Source organism: Pezoporus flaviventris, unplaced genomic scaffold (assembly GCF_033815535.1).
Source record: "Pezoporus flaviventris isolate CSIRO_AGI_PZ_B2104156 unplaced genomic scaffold, CSIRO_AGI_Pfla_v1 ptg000013l, whole genome shotgun sequence".
NCBI classification, from domain to species: Eukaryota; Metazoa; Chordata; class Aves; order Psittaciformes; family Psittacidae; genus Pezoporus; species Pezoporus flaviventris.
Genome location: NW_026892561.1, coordinates 30,636,317 through 30,649,205, shown reverse-complemented (window position 1 = coordinate 30,649,205; position 12,889 = coordinate 30,636,317). Strand labels below are relative to the sequence as shown.

At 43.5% G+C, this 12,889-nt stretch overlaps 1 protein-coding gene across 8 annotated transcripts in view; it reads right to left on the bottom strand.

Moving 5' to 3' along the window:
• The window catches only part of MECOM (MDS1 and EVI1 complex locus), a 342,326-nt gene that overhangs the window by 28,001 nt on the left and 301,436 nt on the right, over positions 1-12,889 (bottom strand). For 5 of the 8 annotated variants that reach the window (XM_061452588.1, XM_061452590.1, XM_061452594.1 and 2 more), the window contains 4 exons: positions 9,787-9,889; positions 7,234-7,450; positions 3,502-3,649; positions 2,300-2,456 (listed from right to left, as the gene is read on the bottom strand). In XM_061452588.1, the coding sequence (XP_061308572.1) occupies positions 2,300-2,456; positions 3,502-3,649; positions 7,234-7,450; positions 9,787-9,889 (625 nt within the window). The remainder of the gene's footprint in view (positions 1-2,299; positions 2,457-3,501; positions 3,650-7,233; positions 7,451-9,786; positions 9,890-12,889) is intronic. The other 3 variants (XM_061452589.1, XM_061452591.1, XM_061452596.1) reach the window with 1 other exon arrangement.

Here is a 12,889-nt window from a genome sequence, read left to right as displayed (position 1 = left end):
TCTTCTCTTGGGGACTGCTGCCTGAAGCCAGGACGTAACATGGCATCAGTGAATTGCAGAGACTCTGTCTAAATCAATTGCACCACCTCAACCTCTGTGGATATTCCCAGGAGTCAGGACTCATCAGATAAATTTGTGCTATAAGATCTACCTTTTTTCCTTCATATGACTTATTTCCAAGTGAAGTTTTGCTTAGACTTTAGTAGATGCGGATGGTTATCAACTTTAATTGCTTCCACATATCTAAGCAACAGAAGCTGGGTTTGACTTCTCCTATTACACCTTATTACACCCTTTAAATCTCAATACCACACTTCTAAGTGACTAATTTCTAATGGAAGCTTCTTCTGTTGCAGGTTTTATTGATCTACAGACCCCAGGTTTAACACAAACACCCAATCTGGCTCCCAAATTGCAAAAATTCATCTCATGCCTACTTACACTCTGTACCGCAATTCTCTCTAGACCCCAAATTAGCCAGCAATTAGTTTGCATATTTCCTGCTTATTAAAAAAATTACTGTACTATTTTGAATATGTTCAGCCTATTATGGCATGTGGTTTCTATTTGGAGAGGCTGGAGATTTTGTGAAGGCAGTGAGTAATTACCTTAGTGTTGGTGAGTTTTCACTCAAGCTTGGGTGGTGTACTGTAATAAGAGACAGTTGCCATAAACAGACTGGTACAAGTAAATCATGGTGTGTGGCCTTCTGGTGGAAAACAGATATCTCCTTTAGGTGACCCTACCTCCCTCCCATCGCTCAGCAAAGCCTACCAAACATGTGGCCTCCAAACCCTTTTGTTCTGCAATTACATGGCTGTTACTCATAGGTTGCTCAATGGGTTTTCATCCCTCACACTGTACATACGAAGAATCTTGGTTGCTGGTTTGATTTATCAGAATAAATAGTTACAAAGAGCATTTGAGAGCTTATTTCATTTCTAAGAGGTGCCACTTACAGACTTCTATGTAGGGCACTGCAACAGGACCATTTGAAGTCTCCCTACCTAGCCAGAAGTTACTGTTCTCTAATAATTATAATCTTTAAGTGTAATTACTTAAGCTGTAATCAGGTTTAAAAATTATTAGTGACATTTATTACTGGATCTAATTATACATTTCCTCATTGATGAAGCCCAAACTAAAGTTATTATCTAACCCAATGTCAGGTATACAGATTTCACACAAATGAGTCTTTCAAGCCAATACTCCTCTTGAGGAATTATCTTAGTGTGCAGCTGACACTTTGTTCAGGTGTGGTGTTGACATTTTGGTAAATTATTGGTGAGAGCAACAGAAGATGAAGTTTAACAGACAAGTACAGGAGGTGGTCACAACGTACCTTTCAAGCTATAGCAGGTGTCTGAAAAGACTGTGATGAAGATTAGCACTACCAAGAACAATATTCTTAAATATTTTCTGCCTCTGCTTCCTTGGTGAAAGGGAGAGAAAGCAACCTGCACCGTTACCTAGTAGGATCTGGCTCAGCAGTAAAACTAACCGGTGAAACTTTGAGGATCCAATTTACAGCCCAGTACAGAGTCAGGCCCACATACAAGGAAAGTTTTACAGCTGGAGCAGCTGTTGGCAAAGATCTAATAGCTCAACTTGATACTTAAATTTGGGGTGTACACAGGAGCCTCAGGAGGGCGGCAAGCTCCTCTGACTGAAATCTACTGCCTCTAAGGTTTATTTTCCAACTCAAGCAAAAGTCATGGCATCTGCTGTGGAGACTTTGTAGCCCAAAAATTAACCCCAAAAGCAAAGCTGCCTTCCAGGAACTGCTGGCTTTTCCTAATTCACAGCATGTCCCAACTGTACTGGCAACCAGTGCCACCACCCTGCCACTGCCACCTCCTCCCTTGTGTCAGCACTAACCCTGCCCTGCACAGCAGGGCTGGATCCAGGACAGGGTGCAGCACTGGGACGACTGTTGCTGCAGAGGAGCAGGAGGCAGAGCAGTCAGCTTGGCACAGTGCAAAGCAACAAGGCTGCAGCCACCAAGACTGGGACGGCTCCTTCTTGCTAAATCTCACTCCCCATTTGCTCTCTGCATCTGTGCATGGAAAAAGTAACCCAAGGACAGCAGGTACATTTATACAGCATACAGTGTCTGTCTGAAAAGGAAAACCGTATGAAAATAATGCTCTGCATTGGACTACAAATTACCCAGAACTCACAGACCCTGTGAAAACAGTGAGAAACTTGAAAGGAGCACAACACAACCTCCTGCTTCCAGATTACACTGCTTTATGACAAGAGACATAACTTAACCAAAGACGTTTAGTTGAAGACTTACATATAAAAGGTTTGACACTGCTGTGGATGTGTTTATGCTGTTTGAGGCCTGAAGAAGTGGCAAAGGTTTTACCACACTCTGGACAAGCGTGAGCACGAGCCCCAACATGCTGGGAACGAATATGCCTCTGAAGGTTGCTGGGGTCCGTGAAAACCTGCTAGGAAATGAGTACTGATTAACCAAGAAACTTGACTGCTGAAGAAGCCAGTTATTACAAGAGTCTTTTAAAATTCAAACCTTAGAGCTGTCTGGGAGTCTTTAAGATTAAAAACCTCACTAACCGACGTCAATGGGAGCTGTGCCTGCAGGATGGGGCCTCAGTTTCCCAGGATCAGCCAAGTATTTGGTGGATGTGTTAACTCCTTTGCAGCCACTGCAGCAGCTGCATTTGATCCTGCCATTAGAAACTGTGCTTTTGAGAGGTCAGGGACTTCACAGAAAATGAGTCAAAATGTGGCTGTTTGAAACCTCTAAGCATTACTGCAGTAGAAATACTTCAAAGCAACAACTGAGTGTGTGACAGCAAGAAATCCTGTAGATGACATAGTCCTAGCACCCAGGGCTTGGCTGCATCTTACAACTGTCAGCTCAATATAGAATTCCCATTATTGCAGCAAACCTACTTGAAAACAAGGAAGTCCTCATGCAAAAGGCCCAAGCTTTGGGAATCTGATAAAAAGCAATACGGAGCACCACATCCTATATAAATGATCTATACAGCAAGCCTGGTGCTGGGAAGCGATAGAAATGCTCTAGAGATGAGATAGTTGTGCTCATCTTGTGCAGCTGGTACCCATTGCTATTTCTTATTTTGATACACTGCAACAGTGTCCTGAAGTTTCTGGCCCCAAGAGCTGGCACACAGCCTAGGGAACCCATCCGCCCTGCATTTCCCTAGGATTTCTTGCCTCTCAGTGATCTTCCTTACACCCCACCAGTCCTCACAAAGCACCAAGCCCTGAGCTCAGGGATGCTCCACAACCTGCATCAACACCCATTTCAAACTCCACAGCCATTTCCAAATCAAAAGGGGTAGAAAAATAACATATTTATAAAGTAGAATTGTAAAGCCCTGAGAAACTGTTTGGAGCATGGCAGAAGCTCTATGCCCTCCAGCATCCCGGCCCCAGGCATCCCCATTTCTATGTTCCCCTGCATCTAGCAGCACAAGAAGTGCCAGGCAGCCTACAAATTCACTGTACCTTGGCACAGTTTTCACACTCGTAGTGCTTCCCGCTGTCATGTGACATTTGGTGGCGTATCAAGTTGGACTTCCAGTTAAAAGCTTTGGGGCACTGGTCACACTTGTACTCCCTCTCCTCGCTGTGTGACAGCATGTGCTTCTCCAGGCTGCGGAAACAGGAACAGGGCTCAGTGCGGGTTTATCACTGGTTTATAGGAAGAGGAGACAGCAGAACACATAATTACAGAAAAAAAAAATAATTAAGAAAGCCCCAAAGGCCCAATCCTGATGGACCCAAGTCCTTTGATTACCAGGTTCACCCCAGCCAGGAAGAACATCCTACTCTGACCAGAATAACACATCCTCTCGTGTTTTGCCAGGCCACTTGCAAACGCTCCAGGAGAAGATACTGACATTGCTCCCTAAGGAGATTATTTCATACACCTCTCAGTATTTCACTCTGGTAATTCTTCCCTGCAGTCTGAATTATTTCTACCTTATGACTTTCCCTATAAGCACACCCTGGATCCCACCACCTGACATAATTCCACTCCTTTAACAGGAGTCAATTTTTCTTACAACAGGACTAGATAAGGAGAAACTCCAATGGAGCAGGACAGGGTGAGCATAAAAAGCCTCAAATATGGTACACTATGACAGAAGTTATATCTGATTATTATTTACTGTGTTCAATTGTTTAGCTATTCATTTCTTAGTAGCTTATTCAGTCTATTAATAGGGTATTCAATCTCCACATAATTTCTGCTGCACATCTTTGAATTCATTTTTGTCTCTGAATTTTCTCAATTCCTGTTTTATTATTAATTCGTAGAAAATATATATTTCTAAACACCTGTATTGCTTGGTCACATACAAAGTCCTAACTCACACTATTACTTGAGGATCACTACATAACGTAAGAGTGGGTTCACAGAAAAAGCACTGCAAACCGTGATTTTTAGCCTGAGATGCCGAAGCACATCAATCTTTCCTCAAGTGAAGCTCCCACTGATCTCTGCTGAATCAGTGGACAAAACCTGCTGGGTTTACAGTCTTATTTGGGTTGTGCAGCCCTGACAACAACTTCCATTCTTAACCACAGGCAATGGAAATGCATTCACCCCGTGGATGCTCTTTACTTCTAACCCCTTTCAGTCTTCTTCCTTTGGGGGAGAAAAATAATTCTGGCTTCTCCTCCTAATACTTCTGGAACAATTGACTCTCCATCATGCACTGGTAAACAATTTCACTGTAAGACCAGAGAGACTCTTGTCCCTAGCTCTGGCACCAGCTCACAGACGCCTGCCATGGCTACGTGGTCTGCCATCAGCACTGGGCTGTCCTGGCCCCTCAGATCTCCATCTTCCTGCTCAGCTCTTTCTCCATTTAATTACGCATACCCTCAAGCATGTCTCATTCAGGCCTTTTGTTTTATATAATCTGGATATAGCACACTTTGGTACTTTTTTGCTGCAAACTGTCTTTGTGGTGTTATTAGCCTTTCAATAATTCAAGAGTTCGGAGAATGACTGCATTCTCTCTCATTTTTCACTCTTTCTTACAGTACTGCCCATCTATTTATGATGACTTGTTCTTTGTTTTCTGCCCTTTCTCTTCAATATTTAATATTTTAAGCTAAATTTACATTTCCTCAATGATTCCCATATGTTAGATATCGTCCTCTGGTTTGCAGGCAGAAAAGAACTTTAACACCGAAAAACTCACAACATGGAAAAATGCTACAGTTCAGGCTCCTGCCTCACCCACACTGCTGCAACCCTTTTGACTTTATCTACCTACATCAGCCCTTCCAAATCAATCACTCAGATCGAAAATTAGACACATGGAGCCACATGTGCTTAATATTAACATACTTCATACTGCTTAATATTAGGTGAAGAATAAGACCCTGTGCCTGTATAAATTCCAGCTCAATTTGGCTGACCTAGTATGCGGAGAGAAATGTTTGACACATCGTGTTTTATTTCGGTGTCATTAATTTTGCAGAAGTGTAAGCATCGGGTCATACAGTACACTGACCAAAGACACCTCACATGATGCTGTCACCTCTGCTCCATCAAGAGGACCTAAGGAGCACCTGTGTTTTGGGAGAGAGGGCTCTATCTTGCAGAACCCGCACCTGAAGGATTCAGGAGTTGTCCAATGGGGTTAACCCTGGGCATGCACAAATCCATGCTGACCTCCAACAGCACAACACCCTGACTCATGGACTAGTAAAGATTTCTATGAAAAATACAAACCTACAAAATACTCTAAATTGACAAGTCAATATTTAAAGAGCTTATCATTATTGAGCAATGCAAATAAATACGCTGCTGTCCCTAAAAAGGCAGTTAATAGTCACTTTGGTTGTGCCCACACAGTGTGGAGAGGGAAGAAGTCACTGTGGGAGTGTGAAAGCTGTGCTACAGACTCTGCTTGAAAGCAAAAGGTAATGTCCCAGGTCTGCTGCTGCTGTAAACCAGCTTCCTAAGGAATGCACTGCCTCATCACAGTAGAAGATCTGGCCCAGGATTTTGCTATTGAGACACCTCAGCATTACTATCAAATGTTGGCTGGAGTCAACCTTTCCCTGGTCCTGAAAACCACTAAGATGTATATCTGTGAGGGATGTGTTGCAGAAGCTCTTGTGTACTATCAATATCTTTCAGTGATTTTCAAAATTTGCTGTAATCTGCACTGCAATACAGTATTTTAAGTAGCCACAAAAAATTATAGTGACAGGAAATATGTAAATGATATTCAGTATATAAAAGCCATAACTACTATTTACGTTCTATGCATATTTCAGGTACACATGCACATGGGTCCATCTATTTATAAACATATATATATATAAAAGAAAAAGATGAACCCCAGTGTTTCAAAACAGTACAGCTATAAATATATATTAACATATAGACATATATATCATAGAATTATTTAGGTTGGAAGGGACATTAAATACCACCCAATTCCAACCCCCTGACCATGGGCAGAGACACCTTCCACTAGACCAGGCTGCTCAAAGCCCCATCCAATCTGGCCTTGAAACACTTCTCTACACAACCCATACCAGTGCCTCACCACCGTCACAGCAAAGAATTTCATCCTAATATCTAATCTAAATCTACCATCTTTCAGTTTAAAGGCATTCCTCTTGTCCTATCCCTACAAGCCCTTGTAAAAAGTCCCCCTCCAGCTTTCCTGTAGGTCTTGTAGACCCCTTGTAGGTATGGAAGGCTGTTGTAAAGTCTCCCCAGAGCCTTCTCTTCTCCAAGCTGAACAACCCCAACTCTCTCAGCACAAATAGAACATGCCTCTAACTAGCGCAGTTTATTTGCAAAGATAAAAGCTGCAATGTCAGTGAACACCACTTGGAGATCTTGTAAGTTATTTTTACCTAAAACCAATAAGCTTAATTGATCTGAACAATCATCACTCCTTTAATTTCACTGCAACAAGCCCAATTCACGCCAGCAAAAGATCTGATTATTAGAAGATCTAGTTCTTAATTTAAGGTCCCTACAAAGGACTTCAGTATAAGGACCAAATTTCTGATATTATTGAGACTCCATTGTTTTCTATGCCATAAAACACCAACTGGCATAGAAGTCTTACTCATCTTCGTCTTTGGTTTGTATAGAAAGTGAAAGTATCAGGTTCTGCCCTAGAGAATGCCCTGCATGATCTGACTAATGCCATTACAGAATTTGCCTCATTCAATAATGTTTGAAGCATCTACTCCCACCTTTGTAAGTCTGGGAAGACTTGATCACACTCTTTACACTCCTGGATTTCATGCACATCCTGAAGGTCATTCTCATTCTCAAGCTTTTTCTGGAAGTCCTCCTCCACCATGGAGAAAGCAGAATGAGGTGTGCTGCAGGGGAACTTCTGGTGGTCTACAAGCTCAGCCTTCGACTCAAAGAGCTGGTCGCAGTCCTCGCAGCGATACTGGCGCTCCTCTGGAAGACAAAGGAAGACCTCATCACTTTTCAGTCATTTTTAACTACCATCCCAGCAGGAGTATGGTGACACTGTGGATAAATAAATGGCTAGTCAGTGAAAGAGAGAAGAACCTCAAAAGAAACAAGGATGCCTTAGAACACTTTATAATAATGCTTTAATTCTACAGTATATGACAGTGCAATCCTACCTGTTAATTCCCTGGGTGACACCCAATAGGGGTTCCTAACACTGGCTTAGGGAAAAAGTCAGTGTCTTTATATACTACCCTAAATGGGGAAATACAGGGTCTTAGGTGAATGCCCAGTGGAGGCTGCCAGTCTCCGAGTTTCTGAATGAAGGAGACTAATTTAGACAGGAACATCAGCATCTAAAATAGCCAGAAGGGTGCTTATAGAGTTCTGAAGTCTTCATTTTCCTGAGAGTACTTTTGCAGCACCCAACCCTGTTCAAAGCAAGCCAGAGACCCATGAAGTTGGGGCCCTTCCTTTAAATTCCATAAATCATGAGTTTCTTACTGAAAATGAGTGTAGAAGATCACTAGAGTGTCACTTTGGAGTGTCACCTGCCCTACAGATATAAATGCCATGGGGCTCCAAGTCAGAAATGCTGAAATGTCTAATGTATGTAGTTGGTTACGGCTTGACAGCTGTTGCAGAGAAAGTATCATAGGGCTCTGTTGCCAACTGTCCACAAGCAATAATTTGGCTCAATCTACTTCTAAATTAGCCCTGTGGGACATATTCTTGCATGTGACTGCAGAGATTTCCTCTGGTGCCAGGAAATACATTAGCTGCTTGACCATAGGGACTAGGCATGGAGAACAGTATGCTTGAAAAGGGGGACACCTTTAGCAATAACTAAACAAAGTTACTAATGAATAATCCCCAGTTTCTTAAGATAACAAAAGATACAGCTTTAAATGTACAGGCAGTTGTAAGAATGTGAGCCCTTGATGTGAGCCCTGGGAAAAACCCCGTGTACTGTCCCTGAATCCCTGAGAATTTGTAGAATGTCCACATTCGCATAAACTGCAACCTAACAGGCATCAATTACATATCCCACACCCAGTCCCCACTGTGGTTGTATAACCCACTGCTTGATGGACAGCAGAGCAAAAGAAGCTTTTGGAGGTGGGGGACAAATCTGAGCAAGAGCTCGGGAGTTTCAGACCCAGAATCTGTGAGTCAGATGAGTAACAAATGAGCGCAAGGAGGAAAAATGGCTCAAGTGTTATCACAAGTGACAACAACATTAACAACTTGAGATTTTTCTCTTTTCAAGGTGATAAAGTAACAGTTGTTTGGCTAAGTGACAAAAAATAACCCTTAGTCAGAGTCTGTACAGGTCCTGCAGGAGCAACACAGCCTAGAGATGAGGACATGGACTCTTGTTCTCCTTTTGTAATACACACAGAATGATCAGGTTTTGATGAGGTTTCAATCTTGAAGCCTTACTACCACGCTGTTAACATCTGCCAATCTGTTTCTGAGGCAGGTTCAAGTAAGTGAGGTAAAACCTGAACAACATTAGGAGTTGCAGGGACTTAATGCTGAGAAATATCAACTGTGCAAACTAGAGCTGCCCAGATTAACAGGTAGAAAATGTGTATAAATATCTCAAAGGCAGATGCTAGGAGGATGGTGCGAGACCCTCTTCAGTGGTGCCCAGTGACAGGACAAGCAGCAGTGGCCATAAACTAAAATACAGGAAGTTTCACCTCAACATGAGGAAGAACTTCTTTATGTTGAGGGTGGCAGAGCACTGGAACGGGCTGGCCAGGGAAGGCATGGATTCTCCCTCTCTGGAGACATTCAAAACCTGCCTGGACACATTCATCTGTAACCTGCTCTAGGTGACACTGCCTTGGCAGGGAGGCTGGACTAGATGATCTCCAGAGGTCCCTTTCAACCCTAACTATTCTGTGATTCTGTGAAAATGCAACATCGAATGAAGCGGCATTCAGTTCCATTCAAATGCAACACTGAGTGAAGCTACACTCCTGGTTGGACAAGGCTGGAGTGATGGAGTGAAAAAGAAAACAAACCCAGAAGCCCTCCAATACCAGTGTCAGCATCACTTTTGAGAGCAGACTCACCCTTCAGAGGGTCTGAAGGAGCTGTGATAGTATTACACTAATTGGTTCACTGAGCAACTTTCAGAGAAACCCTAGGGCAGAAGACAGACAAATACACCCATGGTCCAGCTCTCCTCCTGGGCTTTAGTGAAGCCATCGCAGATTTCAAAAGGATTCCAGCAGAGGAGAAATCTCCCTAATTTTTTGCTTAATTTCAATGATAATTTCTATTAGATTAGACAATATGAAGTGGCTAACCATGAATGTCCGGAGCCATTGTTTCATGTGAATAATCTTCACTCTTCATGAACAGCAAGAGCTCCTCTCCTGGTTCAATATCTGCTACCACTCTGTAGAATATCTGAAAAAATCGAAAGCAATGATTATATATATCTCGTTGTGATTACCACAATAGGCAAAGAGGCACAAACCATTGCTGGTGAGTATCACAGGATCAAAAAACACTTGTCCAGACCCTGTCCTGGTGCGGCTGCTGGCTGCCATTTGCTGGAGAGATGCTGATTTTGACTATGGCTCTTTTCAGACCAAAGGCTTTTGGTGCTTTGGGTTCTGAGGATAAAAAGAACAGTTGCTTTCAACAGTGTCTGCTGTAAAAGGAGCTGTGTGATGACTGCAAATACCACCAGCAATTTGCATGCTTAGTTATACCAAACCCATGTACAAAGCAGCCATAAAATGCTTCTCTGAGTGATCCATGTAAGGGACGCAACTCTGGTTGCACAGAGAAAAGGTACTAAAGCACATCTGAGAAGATATTACTGATTAAGCTACAGGCATTCAACCCCCGTTACAATTATCTATGCAGTCCAGAAAGTTTTGAGGTGGGAGGCTTAGGCAAACCAGCATGCCTGGCTATTCCTCAGCTTCGAACAGGAATCAAAGGAAAAATCAGTCCTGGATGAAGAAACACTGTGAGCAGCCAAAAGCTGCTGGTGGTGACCCTGGCTGGTGGCTCCTGGTCCCCCAGTCCAGGTGACATCAGGCTCTGGGCTCTGGGAAGGACCCATCAGGGAAGCAGGAAGCTGTGGGTCAGGGTGGGGTGCGGGCAAAGAGGCCATACTCCCTTGGGTCCATATACCCAGAGCAAGCGCACACTGGCACTGCAAGCCTCTGCTGAAAGGAAATTCCCAAAATCCATGTGGCTGTTTTCTGTCTCAGCAGGAAATATGAAGAACACTAAAAAGCTCCATGAAGCAGCTCAAATAAGTATTAGTAACTTCCTTAGGCCTTGTTAAACAAAAACACATGACAGCTATGTTTCCTTCGCTAAAAAATTATGCCTTTGCATTTTTCTTGGACTAATGTATTTTTTAGGGTTTTGCTCTCACACTCTGAACTCTCAATATTCAGTCACTGGGAGAAAGGCAGAAAATCACCTCCACTGTTTAAAGTCATACAGGTGTGTGTGCCACAAGGTAGGTACCGGTAGCTAGAGATGCGTGGGTATTTTTCTTGCGCGGTCGCACACGAACCGTCAGCCATCGGGTGGCCCCGGCAGCTGAGCACATACCGATCTCCTCCAGGAGGTGGCCGTATAACCTAATCGTTTCTTTCTGCACAAGAGGCCTTTGCCAACAGATATGAGCTAAATGCCTAAAAACAACGAAAAAAAAGATGCATTTCCTTGGATTTGTTTTCTGTTCTTCACCTTGTCCCACAAAACGCTCTGGAGATGTGCAGAGGAGCAGCAGTGAAGGCTGCCAGAGCCAGCTCATCCCAGTGCCGCAGTGCTCACCCCTCTCCAGGAGCCAGAAATGCTGGGAAAAAAATCAGGTGCAAGGTACTTGTGCCACAACCTCCTGCTTATGGCAAATTTTCCCCATAAAATCCAGGAGAAGGAGTTTATAGGCAGCCCTATCTGGCCAGGCTGCACCTCCTTCTTCTTTGATACTGCCCTGGTCGAACCATCAGCTGGGTCTGCTAGAACTTGCCATTTTTACCCCTTGTCAAAGGGATTTCAAAGTCCACAGAGTATTCTGGACAGTACAAAGGGCCAACAGAGCCATGGCAAGGTCTCATGCATGTCTCTTCATGCAGCTGAGCAAATCCCTGGTACCATAATTCCCTCTGGAGCTGATGCCGCCATTGGTGCCAAAGGACATGGGGCTGCTGTGTGGGCTTCGGCATGCTGGAGATGCAGTTGAGGCAATGCACACTTGATCAAAGGCCGAAATGCATTTAAGTGAAGACAACTTTTAAGGCCCACAAACAGATACGATGTCAGTGCCGCATCCAGTGAATATCTGCTTTAAGTGATGCTTGGTTTTCCATTTATCAAGATAAATGCACTGAAAAATGGCTTTTTTCTTCCAGAAGTATGATGGCCTCTACACACCTGAAAGGGATGCTGAGGTCCAGTCTGTGGAAGATAAGCCTGGTTGCTGGCTGGTTTTGAGGTGAAAAAAAACAGTGTATGGCACTGCACACTCACATGAGAGACTTCTGCAGACCTCCCTGGGGCGGAAGCAGGATCAGGCCCACCACATGCCCAGGTGGGACCTCCACCATCTCAAAGGGACTGTGCCAAAGCTCCTGCTCTGCCCTGGATGGCTCTGCCCAGGACTTGCCTCAGTGCTCCCAGGTTCTGTGTCACAGTCATGTAAACTCAGCTGTTCTTCTCAGGTCAGCAGTGCATCCACACCAAGAAGCAAACAAAATCCACAGCCAAGCCTTCTCCAGTATTTTTCCTCCCCCATCAAAGGTATTCTGATAGACCTTTTCACCTCTCGTCACAAGGTGAGGGCACGTGGATCAGACGTAGGCATAAAGAGGGTCTTGCTCATGAAGCGCTGTGCTAGGGTGACATCACTTCTCTTTGGGAGACCCCAGTACGATGCAGCATCTTTCTTGTAGCTGTGGGACAAATCCCTAACTTGGGTGTAAACTCTGCAGTCAACTGTTCTCTCTGCACTGGTATTCAGAAATATCAGAGATGATTAAGCTACACATCAGAAACTACCTAGCCAGCCTCTCTGCACTTCAACAGGGAGGCAAGATGGAATATGCCAAAACCCACCATGTTTTAGTTTAAGTGATGTTCCTTTATTTTGCACCTTAGAACTAACACTCTAAAAAACAATGTCCAAGTGACAGGTTTCCCGATTTCTGGCATTTTGACATTATTATCATTAAAATACTAACTTTCATCATTATTATTGGAAATTGTTTTTTAGATTTCTGTATGTATAAAAACCCCAACCTGTACTAACAGTTTATATACCAGACTGCATTCCAGTGTGGATCTAAAATAAGACATATTCAACTTTCAACCAAAGTGACCGTGCAGGTAAATTTAATTTCATTTTAAAAGCTGTACTTGCTACTTCACAAGAAAAGCTTT